At 36.9% G+C, this 18,986-nt stretch overlaps 1 protein-coding gene across 8 annotated transcripts in view; it reads right to left on the minus strand.

Annotated features, from left to right (window-relative positions):
* Positions 1-18,986, minus strand: part of LOC145784615 (uncharacterized) — a 141,492-nt gene that overhangs the window by 23,857 nt on the left and 98,649 nt on the right. For 3 of the 8 annotated variants that reach the window (XR_014291026.1, XM_082596490.1, XM_082596482.1), the window contains exons 2-6: positions 9,024-9,170; positions 6,597-7,922; positions 6,063-6,167; positions 5,079-5,177; positions 201-446 (exon numbers count right to left, since the gene is read on the minus strand). Coding sequence is in view for 7 of the 8 variants with exons in the window: in XM_082596490.1 (XP_082452616.1) it covers positions 201-446; positions 5,079-5,177; positions 6,063-6,167; positions 6,597-7,922; positions 9,024-9,170 (1,923 nt within the window). In the remaining variant the exon portion in view is untranslated. Of the gene's footprint in view, positions 1-200; positions 447-5,078; positions 5,178-6,062; positions 6,168-6,596; positions 7,923-9,023; positions 9,171-9,480; positions 9,557-18,986 lie in introns of those variants that run through there. The other 5 variants (XM_082596521.1, XM_082596517.1, XM_082596498.1 and 2 more) reach the window with 4 other exon arrangements.

Below are 18,986 nucleotides of genomic sequence, written 5' to 3' on the forward strand. Positions count from 1 at the left end.
AAAATTGTGGTAAACCTCAAAGTTGAATATTATAAATTATTTTGGCCCATAGCCATAATAACAGCACAAAGACTTGATAGGTTTGAAACATTTTTATCTTCTAATTGTTACGTGAAATAAAATTTTGAAACTTGTTTTAGTTCAAGTTTGTGTTTTAAAGCAACATAAATAAATTTAAAATCATATAATTATTTTCTTACTTGGAAATATGTTTTTTGTGAAATATTTCAATTTTCTTATTAAGGATTGAGGTTTTGACTTTTGAAAAACAGTTAAAGCATCTTGGGAAGATGACTGTGGTTGATTTGAAGCATCCTGGGAAGACGATTGTGGTTGATTTGAAGCATCCTGGGAAGACGATTGTGGTTGATTTGAAGCATCCTGGGAAGACGATTGTGGTTGATTTGAAGCATGGGATTCTTGAAGAATAGAATCTTGCAAGATATCTGAAAAGCGAGAAATAAAACTGTTAACTACCTCAGTGTGCCGCAGCACAGTAGTGTGCAGCGATACTAAGTGTGCCATGAGACAACTATAATGTGAACATTACTTGGAATGCACACCATTCATTCAAAGGCTGGTTGATGTGCTATAATCAGTCAGAACAAACAGTAAGTCAAAAGTTCTATGAAATGATTTATATTTTCTGCTTTTAAAATTAAAGTATTGAAAGCTGCTTTGAAATGCGTTGCTCAGCCACACAACTCAAGAGCTACAGTACAATAAGTTTAAACAAAATAATATTTCCAGAGCCTTCTTTATTATGGAATGCACAATTGCACATACGCTATATTCGCACACTTCACCCTTTTAATGTTGGTCTGACATCAGCATTGATTGTCAGTACCACACTTTCATTAAGACGAAGCAACTGTTTCCATTTGTGAGTTACTGAACAGACAAGTTGGTTGGTTTGAATCTTTATCCTTGAACCGACAAAGCTTCTGATAGCATATTCTACAAGTTTCGCATACTTGTAGAAGCTTTGAACCACGGACGCCTGGCCGGTTACCGAGACTGACAGAGCAAGGTTTCCGCTTGATAGGGTGGCTCGTTTTTGAACTTTTCTTTAAATTATCTCGGGGTAGTGGGGAAATGGTGCTATTGAGTGAGAAGACGCTCATGACAAAATTTGAGGTTCGTAACAAATTGTCTTCAGCCTCCTCATGGGGCTCAAAAATCGAAAAATTGGGTCAAAAACACAATAATATTTTTCCAAAAAAATTGTTTAGTTTGGGTATATACAATATTTTTTAGATATATCTAATTAACCTAAGAAAAAAAAAATTGAAGTCATTTGAACTATTCTTTCAGCTTCCTCACAGCTTCTGAAAATCTCCATTTTTCTGAAAATTTCAAAAGATTATCCACTCAGAGCAGACACTCATTTGTACCAAGACAAACTACAAAATATTCAAAATCAAGGAAAGAAGCTATTTGATATTGCTGCTTGTAAATGTTTGGATTATACATCTTGCACATGTTCTGCTTCTAAAAAAGTGCCCTGTAAGGAGGAGGACATCTTGATTGACCAGCGCACAAATAGAAAAATGATTATTTTAGGTTTTGACCACTGTGAAACGATCAGAGTTAGAAAAATGAATCAGCGGAAAAACAAACGAAAACAGCGTCAAGCAGCACAGCCAAATCAATACGTTGAACGCAGGATTGCCTGGCTTCATTATCGTTTGAATGTGACACAGTCACATTGTTAACATGTGAAGATAGCGATGCATTAACTTGTGAAGAAGAGCTTGCTGACTCTTAGAATATTTTCGATAAAAGCAACAAAAGGGGAAATCGGTGTCTCTCATCTGTAGCTCAAGTGTGCGACAGAGCAGGTGTGTCTGACAGAACAGCAGCCTTTATTGCAAGCTCATTGTTGCTGGACATTGGGGTGATAAGTAAAAAGGATGACAGCTCTATTATAGATCGACATAAAATTCGTCGATAAAGAAAAAAGGTCCGCAGAGAAGCACAAAGCTCCAGTGATTCAGATTTTGATTCCACATTTGCCATTTAATTTGATGGGCGCATTGAGCACTTACAAATGTAAAAAAGGCAGCAAGATTTCAAAATCACTGGAAGAACATATATGTTGCATATGTTGTTGTTATGTTGCAAACGTATATGTTGCAAGAGCCTGGATCAAAGTTCATTGGCCATGTCACTCCGGAATCTGGTTCTTCAAAAAATATTTTGAGAGCTATTATAAAATTTTTTTACTTCTAACACATCCAATCTAGATTTAACATACTTGAGAGCAATTGGTTGCGACGGAACAAATGCAAATACAGGCACAAAAAATGGAGCTGTTGCACTGTTGGAAAGAGCGGTTGGCAGGCCATTACAGTGGTTAATTTGCCAACTTCATGGGAATGAATTGTCTTTAAGGTATATAATTCAAAAACTTGATGGGAAAACAAGTGAACCAGGTGGATTCACGGGAGAAATTGGCCAAGCATTGGGAAATTGCGACCAAGTAGCTGTTAACGTTAAATTTCGCGCAGTTGTAACAAAAACCATAGAAGTGGATTGTGATGACCTAAGTACTGACCAAAAATATCTATTTTAATTCCACCGAGCAGTATCAAAAACCACTGTGAATGATCCTGTATTTCAACGTAATCCTGGAACAATATGTCATTTACGCTGGCTGACGACAGCAAACAGAATTTTGCGTCTCTATGTGACGAAATTCAACCCATCTGGCACTTTTATTCTTCTGGTGGAATTTATTATAAAAGTATATACACCAATGTGGTTCAAAATAAAATGCAATCCACCTGCTACACATGGTGCTATGCACATGTACAAAACATTTATGAGAACACGCTGACTGCCAATAGAAGTCATACAAATCGTTCTTCCAGTGATTCAAAGAAATGGATATAATGCCTATCCAGAAAGTGTTTTGTTATCAATGGTTGCTGACGACAGTAAAATTATCCGGGAACTTGGATTGAGAAGAGTTTTGCGTGCCCGAAAACTGATAGCAAAACGAAAAGGCAGTGTGCAAGGTTTTTAAATTCCAATCATAAATTTTGACACAACGGCATTTCATGAATTAATTGACTGGCAAAACATTGATCTCACACCACCACCTTTGCTGCAAGATGTAACAGATGACGTAATGTGCAAAGCAATCAGTCAAGGAACTCCACTACCGGTGCCAAGTGAACTTTTCAAAATTCCCTGCCACACACAAACAGTGGAAAGAATGATGATAAAGTTGGTAACGGCAGCATCCAGCAAAGTTTGTGGTCAAGAAAACAGAGACGGTTTCATTAGAACAACGTTACTGAGCCGAAAGTTAAGGCAGAAATTTGACAATAAAAAGCAATTAAACATTTGAACAGAAAATTTAGCACTACTGTGTTCAACATTGCTGTAGCCTAAATTTTGTTGATTTTTTTTGAATACCTTGATTGTGTTGTTTTTGAGTTCAGTGATTGCGTTTTTTTTAAAACCTTGATGTTGATATAATTTCGATTGTGTTGTGTTGGTGATATAATTTCGCTGGTTCGAATCGCTTTCAGAAGCCTTGCTGTTTGCTATTGTAACCTTTAGTAACTGCTGTTGCTACTGTGTATTATCGTTCTTGAGGGCACTACCGAAATCTTAATTTGAAATATCTTGTGTTAATAAGAAAAAGTTACCTTTACCTTAAAACAGCAACAGAAACATGTATTAAATAATAGGAGATGTTTTACTGGTGCAAATTGAGCTACACTATCACAAGATGTATAGGCTACAGTGACAATTTGCTTTTATAGTTTAGCTCAATTTGCACCAGTGGAACATCTCCTATTATTTAATTTATTGCCTGGTGAACAGCCTCATTCAATTTTCAGAAACAAGTATTGTTTAAATTCTTTCAATTTTTTATCAAAGCTTTCGTTGTGACAACCACGGCTTCGTCAGTGACGTAAATTCAAATAAAATACGTTACTTTTTCCAACCAAATTAACCCAATTTCATTAACAAATGACGCAACAGCCCAGGGCAGGTCTATAAAGAGAAATGCAATGTCGTTGTGTAGTTTAGTGGTTATGCAACCACACACAAAAATGCGAAATTTTCAGCTAAATGGAAATTTTTCAAAAGCTGTGAGGAAGCTGAAGGAATAGTTCAAATGACTCCAAGTTTTTTCTTAGGTTAATTAGATAGCCTATATCTAAACAATATTGTATATACTCAAACTAAAAATATTTTGCATAATGTGTTTTTAATTTTTTGGAAAAGTTGCGTTTTTGACCTCATTTTTCGATTTTTGGGCCCCATGAAAAGGTTGAAGACAATTTGTTACGAATCTCAAATTTTGTCATGAGCGTCTTCTCACTCATTGGCACCATTTCCCCACTACCCCGAGATAATTTTTAAAAAAGTTCAAAAACGAGTCACCCTATTGTTGAAGTCTGGTCTGTGAATTCTTAACCCATCCACTTTATTCTTCTTCAACAGATTGATCATGTTTGATCTCAGCTGTGATCTCCCATATGAACTGCCTCCCTATTGTTCTGTCTTTTGTTTTTATTAGTGCTTCCGGCATGCTTTTTATTCCCGTAATTTGCTTGATGTTGTCAAAAACCATAAGAAACCGTGCCGCTAAATAGGAGAAATTCTCAAATGTGTTGCTCAAACGCATACTCCGAGAGCCGAAACAGCGTCGCTTGATCGTGAGGTTTCTTTGTGTACACAGTCAGGTGCTTAAGTAGCTGAGCTAACGTGGCGGACTTGACTTATTAGAGCTAATATAACTTAGGATTTTGCAAGCTACTTATGATCAAGGCATGCCACAATACAGTTGTAAATGCAGAAGCGAAGACTAATATTGTTCTGTAGCTAGGCTTCGTGTAATTAAGTTGTCTTTGACTTGGTTCCATTTGTTTCTATCAAGGATAATCACAGCCAACAAGGTTAGAAGAAGTATAATTAACGCCCAAACTCGAACGTGAAGACGTGGTAGATGTAGATGGGGTAAGTTTATTGAGAAGATGATCATGGTTCGTCTGTGTCTAGATGTACTTGAGCATTACTGGCTAACTTTAAATGTTGTTAGCAGAATACATTCTTACTTGATAGAGGTTGCAAAGACGGTGTTTGCTGGAAAGATGTTTGTGGTAAAGTGGATTCAATTGAAGGTTGTTGTTGGTTGATTGCATGACTCGAAGAAGCTGAAAGAAATAAACATAAGAACTTATCGACCGCATTGAGTGTCACTAAGTGACATGCACTGTCGTGGCCAGACACTCAATGGCACGCCTGACAAGACACATCTGATTGTGGACAGGAAGACTTTCTTCTTCAATTTTTTATTTAGCTGATTTAATATAATTTTTCAAGCATTGGCATCAACATGGATATGCAAACAATAACCATGATCATTATTATCACTTAAGATAATAATTGGACAATCAGTTAAGCTATCATCATTTAATCATCAATAAAAGACAACATTCAATACAAGTTATAAATAACAGAAGTTTGCTTCAACTACGGTGTAACAAATCCTCGAAGAACCAACAAGAACAAGCAACGCTAGTTCAAGTATCATCTTGTGCAGTTGAGTAACACAATTCCAACACAGCTGGTCATTGAGCGTGACCTAGTGGCTGGAATGATTCTTGGCCAAAAGAATTTTTACAAGAAGCAGTTTCAATCTCAGTGTCTATTGGCAGTTATGCAAAACTTCTAAGATTAAACTAAACAAACTAGAAAAAACTTAAAAGAAACAAACTAGTTTTCTCAGGGTGAGATTTCCACAACCAATCAACGATTAGTGTTTATGTAAGATTCCTTCTTAACCGTAACGAAATAGCCCAATGCAGTTGTGTGGCTAAAACAGCAACAAAAACAAATAAACAACGAAACCAAGGTTGACGCCCGCTATACGTCTAACCAGTTGGGCGAAAACTTCACTTTGATACAATTTAACACTTTGTTATTACAAAATAATTTGAAGCATAATTTAAAGCATAATAATATAAGCATAATTTAAATTTATAAGCATAATTTAAATCTGAGAGCTTATTTTGAAGTGGTCTAGTAAATATTCCTACTTGAAGCAATTTGAGAAGACAGAGGTGGTGATTGAAATGGTGATTGCGTCAGTGGTGAGGTAGATGCATCTGAATGATATTGATTTACTGCAGAACTCGAAAGATCTGCAGAGAATGTTCATAATTAATTTATGAAACTATACAACTTGATTCAACAAGTTACAGCTTCTGTAATTTATCATAATATTAATACAATTGCGTATACCCGCACATAGTCTTTGTACCATTCCAGCATCTTCTACGCTATTTTAAACAGAAAAAATAATTTAGTAGATTAGTTTAAAAGAGTTTAAGTTAGTACAGCGGTTCCTATCCTTTTGCCATTTTGGTTTCACCTTCAAATCACCATCTAGTTCTTTCACCCCTTCTTGAAATTGGTTGAAAAGTAACAGTAGCCTACATTTCACACTGTTTCTTGAAACCCTGGTTAAGAATTCCTGATTTAATAGAAAACAAATTGTTCAAGTATGGACAATCACGATTGCATTCGATTTCAATACAACAGTAAAACCATTGTTTATAAAATATAATAACCTTCATTCATGCACGAATCCAACAAAAGTCCGGATAAAAATTGAACAACGACTGACCAGTGATCGACCAGTAGTTTAGTTTTTACAAATGATGTGAAATTATCTAACGGCATTTGATGGACCATGTATAAAGCGCTAAAAAACTCTTGAAAGGTTTGGTGTGAAAAATACAATCGCTGGTTACCCTCGAAAAGGCCACATTGTCTATTTGAAGCAAATAATGCAACGACAATATCTTGCACATCTTTAGTTAAAAGATTGTCGTTTCGAAGATCTTCAGTTGTGATTACTACGGTTCCATTTTTTGTTGAATTGTATGCGATTTGTGACAGTTTAAGAACAATTTCATCTGTTAAAGCAATTGTGTGTTCTGATGTTCTGAGGTTTCCTAGCACTCTTTGAAATATTTGGGTCATTGTTGAAATATTTACAGCCTCGTGTAATGAACTAAGAGAAGCTCGTAAGTATAATTGTAGCATCAAAGGATTGTGACACATGGTTTCTAGATGAGGAGTTTCTACAGTTAGCTTGTCAAAAATTTCACTTGATTTTTGTTTATCGTTTATCAAAGCAACAAATAATTTTTTCATGTTTTGAGACGTTAAGTCTCCAATAAAATACGTTTGCTTAGGGCGACATTTTTTAGGAATTTCTAGCATGGCGTGTGGTCGAGATGTGAAAAGAATGTGACAATCGCGTAAAAAAGATTTTCGACAAAGATTCGACACAAGCTCCTGGTAAGTTAATAATGTGTCGTAGCTAGATTTTTTGATTTCTTCCATCAAATTCCAGTTCACCTGGTCGAATCCGTCAAAGATTAAAAAACAATTTTGCATGTGCTTTCTGATCCAATTGAAAACAGAAGTTTTTTCTTTTATATTCAAGTCAAAATCTACATCTCCAAGTAAAAATTCCTTCAAAGTTAATTTCTCATCATCGCAATCATTCATGCTCATGAAAGGTATCCTCAGAACAAGAAAGTCTCTAGTTTCGTCTAGACGCCTTGCCAGGCGCTTTGATAACGTTGTTTTTCCCGCCCCAGGGTAACCGACGATTGATATGAAGCTTTGTGACTTAATGCGTGAAATTAATTGATCAATCGAAACTTTTTTATCAGACTCTTTAAATTTAATTTGTCTGGTTTTGGGATCATACTGGTCGTCGTTGGGAATAAACCTTCCCTCGTAGAAGTCAACTGACAGAAGTTCTGGGTGAACTTCTGGCAAATTCGATGCGGAATTATCAAACCTCGACACATCCACATCAAATTCCGATTTGTAGAGCTGACCAGTTAATTTTTTCAGTTTGTCAAAGGCCTTGTTTGGACCTAATGACAAAAAAAAAGTTTTTAAAATTACATTCCTTTAAAATGACTTTCCATTGAATAAACGTTGAAATCAGTTGTTCCAGACAATCACAATTGGTTTGTTGGATCGTTGGTTTGAATCTTCATCCTTGGACGGACAAAGCCTCTGATAGGGCTTTTGACGCAGAGACGGTTACCAACATTAGCAGTAAAGTTTTTCTGATTGTTGAAATGTTTACTGAGGAATTATTCCATCCACTAGGTGCCGCTGAATAGAAGCAGTCCTTGAAATGCGTTCAAGGACTGCGTTCAAGGACAATCAAACGCACACCCCGAGAGCTAAACCAACGCCGCTTGAGTTGTGCGCATAGGCTAATCACTGAGCTAAAGGAGCGATTTTCCTAAACATAAATTTCCCTAATTTGTGGCATATTTCCACGATTCCAACTCAGCAAAAAGTGCATCAGCAAATACCTACCTCGCAACTTCTAAGCATTTTTCATATAAAAGTTTATGTTCCTAGCAGCTTTCAAAATTAACAGCACTAGTTGAAACGCAGCTATCAATGACATGTCAACATAGCCCAAGTAGGCTACATTTTAACTTCGCTCTATGTTATGAAAGCAACTCAAAATGTCGCTAAATTGATGCATAAAATCAGCTTGTACAGAAATCTAAATATTTAGCTTCGCCACAAAATTTAGCATTCCCAGAGAGTATTGGTTTAGTGTAAAAGTTTTGCTAATTTTAAATCACAAATTTTAAAATTATATAGAAATAATATGGAAAGATTAGGTCAATTCAGTGTAAAACCTATGAAAGGGCAACTTCAATAGTGGCGCTCTCCAAAAGAAACGCAGCTTATATTCAATGTGACGTAAAGAGATTTTTTTTCGGGGGAGAAAATATTTACCAATTAAAAATCTAGTACGTATTGCAAAAATCTATATATTGCAAAATTTTTTAGTTTATCAAAATTCCCCAAAATTGTTAAAAGTTGAACAATTCAAAAGGCAAAATATTTTCAATGACAAACCCGGCAATTTTTATAGCCCACTGCTGCAAATAAATATTAAAGCTAGTAGATTTTATTTTTGATATGAACATGAACATTTTACAGACTTTCTTGATCTCCAGATGGAACATTGGTTTGTTCGGGTTGATGAACAATCTTGGTTATCTTTTGCTGGTTGTGAACCTGGACCAATTGTTGATCAACATGATGATGATGATGCTGATGGACGTTTAATACATTGATCTGAGGTTGTTCTGTAAGAAAACATCGTGTCTTGAATTTAACCTTGAACACAAGTAACAGCGTTTGAACCAGATTTGTGTTTTAGTATAACATAGCCACACTCTTCATATCGCTTGCTATTTTACTGTAAAAATTTGATGGTCGGAAATCAGGTCATGTCGGAAATGCAAGGAAGCCAGTCAGTGTCCACCTTTAGGCACGTAATTAAGTGCCTTGCCTATGACATAGCAGCGTGTACTTGAGCGGTGTCGCATCGGCGACTTTCGTGCGTACCACGATATTTGAGCAATTTCTTAAACATATTTTTCAGAATGAACTTACCAGGATTTCCTGGCAATGGTCCTTCAGTTGAAGTTCTTGTATTTTCTTCTTGATTTTGTGGGAAATACATTTTTTGTTGTTAACTTAACACGTAGTTGATGCTATAAAACACAATTGTGAGTCATAAACATCTTTATTCCTTATCAAAGTAAAGAAGACAAATCAAGCAACATAAACTTATATTGAACAAACCAACACAAACGCATGATTTGAATGATAGTTGTAACGTCCGCTTTGTTTATTTGGTTGCGACGTTACAGTGACGAATTTTATTTATTGTTGACCTTTGCTCTATTGAACTGCCTATGGTCAGTTTCTTCTGTCTAGATTGCTTCCAACAACACGACACATGAATTTGAATTGGTTTTCACGTGTTCTTTTAATGTGCGTTTTTAGACAATCTCATAAACAGGTAACTTTGAGAATTAGTTTTACTTTCTGACCGTCATGAGAATAGCAAATTTAAGAATGAAACAAAACGATTTACAGTGCAATTACGAATTCCCTTTCTTAAGGATTGGCAATTATTGAAAAACGAATAGGTCACAATGGTTGTATAATTCAATGAAACCTGACGTTGTATCGTCGACTAATAAGTTATTGATTTAACCAAAAGAAACTGCAGGTGCAAAACACAGATGCGACAGAGGCCAAACATTATAAAAGAAAAACAAAAACAGGTGGCTTTTTTAGTACAGTAGACTTTCAAAGGAGAAAAAAGCCAAATAATTAACAAACGAGTCACAAATGAATGCAGGGGGCTTAACCATGGACTTCTAAATAGTAGAATCTGGACTGGAAACGCAGTGACCAACAGTAGGCCAAACAGTCGGTACAACAGTTGGCCAACAGTGGGCCAACAGCCAAGTAACTAACCCTGTTGGCCCACTGTTGGCCAACTGTTTGGCCTACTGTTGGTCACTGCGTTCCCAGTCCAGATGCTACTATTTAGAAGTCCATGGCTTAACTTAAGAAAATTGGCAGTAACAATAGTTTCGAGTGCGGCTCATTGATCTCCATGTTTTATAGCGTTTTACATTTTTTATATGTTTTGTGTCGACAAACCACCTTGTTTAACATCAAATGATACAAACTCATTTACGCGGATTCATACATTATTGTTCTAGCTCTAACTTATCCTCACCACCGTAACAACACAGCAAGTTAAACTTTTATGCGTCCAGTCTGACCAACACTAGGTTCGAACCCAGACCAACCAGCTAGTCGACTGTGCAGAAGCGCTCAGCATTTCGCGTTTTATAGCAGTGATCACGTGAGCAGTGCGTGGCTTGGAAAACAATAGAAAAAAATATGTTCTTGGTGATGAACGTTTTTTCAACTCACAACAACAAACCGAACGATTCTTTGCTTGACGAAATTGCAACGTTAGAAAATGTTGAAACATCTTTTAATTTGCCATTTGAAGCTGGTTAGCAATTATTCTTGTTTCTCAATATTCAAACGTCAGTGAAACGTTCGAGAAACTGAACTTTTTTATTGAAATATTTTGTCTTCAGAATCAATAATGAAATGGAACAATAGATTATTATTGTATTGCTTTGTATATCGAGTTTAATTTGAAACAAATTGGTTCAATTTCCATTTCGTGGTTCCAATCTCAGTTCGACTCTTACCCAAGACAAAGTAGCCTACTGCTTTTTTGAACAAAAAGTAACCCTATATGTCACTGACTGTTATCGCTGTTCAGTGCAGGGGTCGTCTTTATTTTTGCATGAGGGCTATTTTGGCACCAATGAATGCTGTGGCAGTGTGGCATGCAGCACTAATAATTTTTAGGTAAGTTGACTCTTACATTAGAAAACGTCGTACCCAGTATTTAGTGCTAAATATTGTTAATGTTTATCTTAGAATATCGTGGTAACAAAAATAATCGAACAACGCTCCTGCCACTCCAAGCTCCTTTGACAACACTTTAGACTTCGTGAAACGAGGCCACTTGTTTTGTGCACTTTTAGCAGGGGAGCGATTTCATCATTTATTGCCAAGCTGGTTGAGTGTTGTCTCTTTGCTACATAATTTGGTACAGTACTTTTTAAATAGACCTGGCCCAGCCATTTTTTATGTTATTTCGGAGTCTAGCGATAACACACGGTAGCTGGAAAAATTGAAAAATGTTACTAGAACACCCAGTGAATCAATTCCACTCGACTTCGGTTGATAAATCAAATTTTTATTCCTTTTCCTTGTATCTCAGTAATTTTCTTTATAATTTAATTTTCTTTCATTGTAATCAAAGTCAATGAAAAGTTAAAAAAGATAAAGATTTTCAGTCAAATATTTTATCTTCAGAATCAATGATAAAGTGGAAGAATATTACTTGTACTGTTTGCATAACATATTTCATTTGAAGCGTATTAAACGTTTTAATTAAAACAGCAGATGTTTTTAATAAAAGGGCTATTCCCAGTTTTGAACTCAAATTAAAAACATTGATTCAGTTCCCAAGGCCATAACCCTATGAAGGGTCGTAGACATTTCTATCTAGAGCAGTGTTCTTACATGAGAGAAATGAAGGGCTGAAGGGCTGTAGTCAAAGGGACGCCTCTACGTAATCGACCACAAATTTTTAGAGTTTAATTTAACTGCAAGCTATTTTACAACAACCTTGAAAAGTTGACAAAATTTTATTTGTGCGAGTAGAAAATTATAGAAAGTAACTTTTACGTATTTAATTACAGTATTTAGCATTTTTCCTGACATGTCAGAGAATTTATTGTTCAAGTCTGAATCAAGGAGAAATATAAAAACGTGCTGAATGTCCAGGATGTTAACACTCGAACTGCTAAGAGCGTTAATTGACGCAATTCGAATACCGGTATTCATTTTTTGTATTTCCGCTGGGCACCGCTTTTTTACTAAAATTTCTTGACAATAGTTTGCTTCTTCCAAAGTTTGATTCATCATCAAGTGCCGTCTCCGATCCGAAGTCTGGCTGTCATTTTCTTCCACATCAAGTGTGTGACTTTGCTAAGTGGGAGTTTCTTCAAACTGTTGGTTCATGATAAGATTAATTTACGATACATATCATCGAACAATGTGGGTGATACCAGGACTTGGTACAACTACCTTCAAACTGTTCGTTCATGATAAAACTGGTTCTCGTAAATTGCCAACCTGGCATCGGAATGATGTTTTGGCAGAACTGATCAAAGCACAACCGTCAATCACAATACTATGCCAAGATGCTGATAGGAAGAAAATGTTGATCAGCTGTAAAGACGCAGATAGGGGTTTCATGACGTAATTTGATGGAACAACGACTAGCTACATAATGAGACCGATGTTGCTATGACTTTCCGACATATTAAGTGTGTTTTTTCTCAAAGAAGTGTCCATTTTACATTAGAGTTCCAGGTCTCTAAGCTCCCGCCGGCCATGACCAATTCACAAGCATAAACAGAACGAATCTTTGCTCTACAAAACTGCAACGTTAGAAAACGTTGAAACATTGTTTAAGTTTAAGTTGCAATTTGAAGTTGGCTAGCAAATATTTTTATTTTTCAATGTTCAAATATCTGTGAAACGTGAAAAAAATTGAAGCTTTTTATTGAAATGTTTTGTCTTCAGAATCAATAATAAAATGGAGCAATAGATTATTGCATCGCTTTGTATATAGAGTTTAATTTAGTTTAAGTTGAAACGAAATTAAAACAACAAATTTTTCTAAAAAAAGAAATATTCAAAGTTGTAAAAGTTTTGTTAACGTAAATATGAGTTTCATTGATTAGTTTTAAACAAACTTTTTTTTGCATCATTTGGCAAACAACATATCTTTGTTGCTATGAGGGTGAGTTGTGCGAACGCCTGTACGATGCTTGCAGGAAGTGGGCCTATTGTACGTGCTATTTTTGCTCGAAATGGAATATTAAACTTATTTCAAATAAACCTCAAGCAAGCTAATTACAATTTTGTAATTTAATTTTGTAACAATGTAATCATTTCTTTTTCATAATAATGAAGTGAAAAGGAAACCAATCAAAATTTCTAAATGTTGTTTACGAGTGCAGTAAAGCTGTTTGAAGTTAAACTGGGCTGCTGTTGGCTCGAGCCGGCCATGCACGTCATTAACCAAACTCTTGTTTACAAGTACCATCCACTTGCATTCAAATATAAGGACGATAAAACACCATCTTATCGTTTAAACGTTAGCACATGCGTCAAGCCATTATTAGCATATTTTTTACTGGAAACATTATTTTTCAATCTATCCTTGTTCTAGACATTACTCTGAGCATCTCATGGCAGCTACAGTCCAATTTACTTTTACGTGCAGCAGAAATTCAACTGTTCTTTCATGAAGGCTGTTTCTTTCAGAGCACATGCCAGTAGCCTATATTTCATAAAATGACACCAACAAACCAGATTACTTTAAGTCAGCCACCGATAATAACGTCAAAAGACATTTTAGCATTATAGAAAAAAACTATTATTCGCAACACTGACGTTATTGCAATAAACAAGATAAAGCAAAGGCATAATTTCTTAGATGTAAGGACAAAAATATTTTTCAAAACGTAATTTTTCAAATTAAGAACAAGTCGTAACAAAAAGGACAATATGGCAGCCCTGTTCGTAAGTGACAACTGACAACGTACTTCGTACGGCGAAGCAGATTGAGGCGTCTGAAAAACGGCGTCCCACAGGGATCGGTCCTGGCTTCACTTCTTTTCAACATCTACACCCACGACCTGCCAACTACGGTCTCCGCAAAATATGCTTATGCGGACGACCTGGCAATTCTCCACTCCACAAAGTCGTGGGAAAATCTAGAAGACACCTTGAGCCAGGACATGAAAACTCTCTCAGCCTATCTCCAGAACTGGAGACTGAAACTCAGCGAAACCAAAACTGTGGCAGCAGCTTTCCACCTCCATAATCGGGAAGCTGATCGTGAGCTACACGTCCAGAACAGCGGAAAACCTCTGTCCTTCTGCCCCGAACCAAGGTATCTTGGGGTGACACTAGACAGATCGCTCACATACCGCCACCATTTGGTGTCACTGCGCAAGAAACTCACATCCCGCGCTGCATTACTCAAGCGCCTGGAAGGCTCTAGCTGGGGGGCGAGGGCGGACACTTTGCGTATAGCAGCCTTAGCCCTTGTCTACTTTTCAACAGAGTACTGTGCACCCGTCTGGTGCCGCAGTGCTCACTGCCATCACATCGACACTGCCATAAACAGCGCCCTGCGCACAGTGACCGGATGCCTGCGTCCCACACCATTGGACAATCTCCCCATTTTCGCTGGCATCCAACCCGCTGAGCTTCGTCGCGAAGAAGCCACTCTGTCCCTTGGTCGACGGGCACTGGAGCCTAACCACTTTCTTCACGCAAGATCTCTGCTCTCCAAAACGAGCACCCCCGTCGACTGAAATCAAGACACCCATTCGTGCCAGCCGCTCAACTTCTTATCAACGAAGCTGATGTAGCCTGCAAGACATCTCTGCGGCTGCTTGGGCGGACCATAAATGGAGTTATGAATGGAAGTCAACCGCCACCAGACTCTATTCGTTCATCCCCGACGCCCACATACGCCCCATCGGTCTAACACTACCAAGACAGGCATGGGTGCGCCTCAACCGTCTCCGTACGGGCGTCGGGCTTTTCCGCTCAACCATGCACCAATGGGGAATGGCCTCTTCCTCCTCCTGTAAATGTGGTGCCTAGGAACAGACCGCAGACCACATCATCAATGACTGCTCCATCTTCAAGCCACCTAACGGAGTGGAAGGTCTGCGTGTCATGGATGATGAAACCAAAGACTGGCTGCTCTCTAGTAGCTTCCAGTGTAGTCCGGGAACATCGTGAATCTGGGGTTATAAAAGAATAGACTCTCGGCCCCAGACGCTCACACGACGACGACGAACTGACAAGTATAGTTTTCAGGAGATTAAAGTTGCGACCGACGCAAAATTCTTAGTCTTCTTTCTATTGAATTTCGTTTTGTTGTGTATACCTTTGACAAATAACTTGTTGAATCCTTCCGTGGTCGTGAAAGAAAAAAAAAATACATTTTGGAACCACATATCGCCACGAGAGCTTTAAGTGATATCCAATTTTAATTAGATGATTTTGTTAAAATACAAGATGCGCATCTGGATCAAAAAAACATTATTGAGTATAAATATGCACAAAAAGCGATTAAGACTTGGTTAAATTTATTTGAAGAGATTCCTAACTACGTAAACTATTTTACGCTCGAAGCTCGACTTCGTGTATTTTGGTACAAAATTGTCTGTTTCTAAAACTTTTTCTGCACCTAAAGTTTATTTAGAAATTCTACTGCTAGTAGGTATAACGATGTTTTTCTACCTTGAGCAAAAGTAAACCACCCTACAGTACAACTGCTTCTGCGCTTCAAGCAACCTAGGTCTGCACTATGATGTATTAACCTAACCCCATGAAAATTGTATTTGCCTGTGCAAATAAGCGACGTATCTGCATTGCATTCTTAACTTTAGCTGCATTGCAACTCGCGTAAAAACTAACAAAATTTTGAAACGTTTAATCAAAAATTTAGAAATATTTTTGTTTTCCCTGTGGTCTTTTGTCGGCTTCCCCATAAGGGAACAATGAGATGAAGTCAAGTACCTGAAAATAAGTGATAAAACAATAACAACAACAGCAAATAAGTAAATGAGGTTGCATTTAATTTGGATTTACACTTGTTCTTACCTATATTAAAAGTTGTGCAAGATTACTGCGTGTTATTGCACATTACGCATCTTTGAAAATGAAAGGAATTATTGATCAGAAGACTTTCACGATTACAATCCGCACTTATTGTTGCTGTTTGTTCTAGTAAAATTGCTCGTGTCAGAGCAGTCAAATATTTTGACAAGCGGTGTGTGCATTTTTTGACAACTTACGCTCCTGTGCTACCAACTGTAGAGAAAATGAAGTATGACAACAAGGAAAAAAGAAAATTAGCTATTCAGGTCCCTGCCATTGTGAACCTGTACAACAGCCACATGGGGTGTTGACAGATTAGATCATTTGATTGCACTTTACAGAAGCTGCATACGTTCAAGAAAATTTTATCACAAAATTGTCTTGCATTTTGTTGATATGATGTGTGCCAGTGCTTGGTTGGAATACAGAGAAGATCACTAGGCAATTGGAAAGACAATGTGTCTTCTCGATTTCAAAACAATACTGGCAGAATCATTTTGCCAGGAAGGAGTGACAGTGTGCAAACGAAAAGGTCGACCTTCCGCCTCTGTTGAAGAACTTTTCCAGGAAAAATTACGAAAGGGACCAGCAAAGCCTATTCCCAGTATCAGCGTTCGCACAGATCAAGTCGGACATTTTCACGAATATATAGAGAGCAAAGGACGGTGTAAATTGCCAGGTTGCAAAGGCATAACAAAAGTCACTTGCATCAAATGCAAACTAAATCTTTGCTTCACAGCTAGTAGTAACTGCTTCTTGAAATTTCATGCACAATAAAATTGCAGCAAAACTCTGTCAATTGTGGTGTCTGGAGGACCAATGTTGCTTCAGGTTAACAAATCTCCAAATCCCCCCATTATAACATAAACAATATCACACCCAATTTTCATCTACGAGGTTGTCTAGGTAGTGAGACTTCACAAAAAAAAATCTTTTTATGTCCTTGCAAAAATTGGGCAGGAAAAGGTTAAAGTCACTCGGACATGTGAGAACTTGTAACTTGTCTTCAAGATGCAGTCTCAATACGAAACATTATTGAATTAAGTTCTTCCATTACAAATTGGTCCAGTCACCTAAATCTTCTTATTTTAAAATGCGCTTTGCAATCGTAGGTTTGTGACATGGAGTTTTTGATGCAGTTTCAATACAATTCAAAACAGAATTAAAGTCTTTAATTGCCAAGCACCAAAATGTCAAGCAAAGTACGATTTGTATTTGTAGATCATTTCGAATTATTTTCATTAGTTTGTCCATACAAAGCATGACAATGTTGCTAGGCTGCCATGTATGGAATAAGTTTGTTCATACAAAGCATGACAATGTTGCTAGGCTTCCATGTCTGGGAAATCAAACAGTAGCAGATCATTCATCTAAAGTTCTAAACAATAACTCACCTAGCTTGGTACCACCAAGCGCAAACATTAATAACTCCGCTAAGCACAATCTCCTTCAAATTGATTGTTCACAATTAATTTCTAGTAATTAAAAATTGCTTTCTGATAATCTCAACAATGAAAGCTTTTGGAACGATTGACCAAGGCATATGCCTAGTGAACAGTTCCATTCAATTTTGAAAATGAAAAGGTCGAAAAAGCTTGATTTGATATTTTTGCATTCCACCACTGGGGTTAGTTCAACAAAAGATTGCATTTTAATTTTTTGTTTACTTTTGTACGTTGTTTGTTGTCATATTCTTGAAATGCTTTAAACAAAATAATGTATTTTCATTTTATCACGTATGAAAGACGCATTCTTGTATTACCCAGCAGTTCTGAGTCACCATACAAATTCCAGCAGAGTTTTTAATGTTGACAATTGAACAATTTAAAGAACTGTGTCAATGATTGACAAAGCTATTGTTATTGTTATTGCAAATGTTCAAGTCGTAAACGATAAAAAGTAACGAATTTACCAACTCATTCTAATACATACACTATTAGCAGGCCTGTAGATTCGGGCAAAAAAATCACAACTTTGACTCCGTTATTAGGGGTGGTCCTTATTTGCCACTTATGAATTGTTATACTAGCGCTCTCTAAAATAGTTCCGAATTGCAATGGAAAATCTCAAGTTTTCTTTTTTAATTAGTCGACATCTAAGGTATGCTCAAAGACCTCTGCGCATTTTTAATTGTCCGATTCTATTAGAACATGTTTACAGTGCAAAAGACACTATTGTCGTGGTAATTTTGCGACTCTCTTTACGCCATGGAATTCCGAACGTCATCGCATTAACTTTTCTAAAGTCCAAAATTAGTTTTAGTGCAATGTTTGCAAACTTTAAGAGGAACCCAGAAACCCAAAATTATTATAATAATAATGTTAGTTTTTATATAGCGCTATCAAAATACAAAATACAACAGTCTCACAAGTAAATAGTTTCAACTATCTGGGTTCTATGGTCACTTCGAATGGTCGATGCTGGAGCGACGTAAAATCAAGAATTGCACAATCCAAACAAGCTTTCATCAAAATGGACAAAATACTGAAATCTAATTCAATCTCTCTAAACACTAGAATAAGAATTTTACATATGTACATTTGGTCAGTTCTGCTATGTAGCTGTGAATCCTGGACTGTATGCCCGAAGATAGAAAAGAAGATCAACAGTGCTGAAATTTGGTTCATTCGTAGAATGATGGGAAGTAACTGGATGGATAAAATCACTAACGAAGAAGTGTGGAGACGCTCTGGGTGCACCCCTGGCGTCCTCATCACAACTATCAAAAAAAGGCAAATGACATTTATCTGGCATGTCTACCCCAAACGCGGAATTGAACACTCGGCAATGAGGGGGTGATTTCCTGGTCAGAG

Source organism: Aplidium turbinatum, chromosome 1 (assembly GCF_918807975.1).
Source record: "Aplidium turbinatum chromosome 1, kaAplTurb1.1, whole genome shotgun sequence".
In the NCBI taxonomy this organism is placed as follows: domain Eukaryota; kingdom Metazoa; phylum Chordata; class Ascidiacea; order Aplousobranchia; family Polyclinidae; genus Aplidium; species Aplidium turbinatum.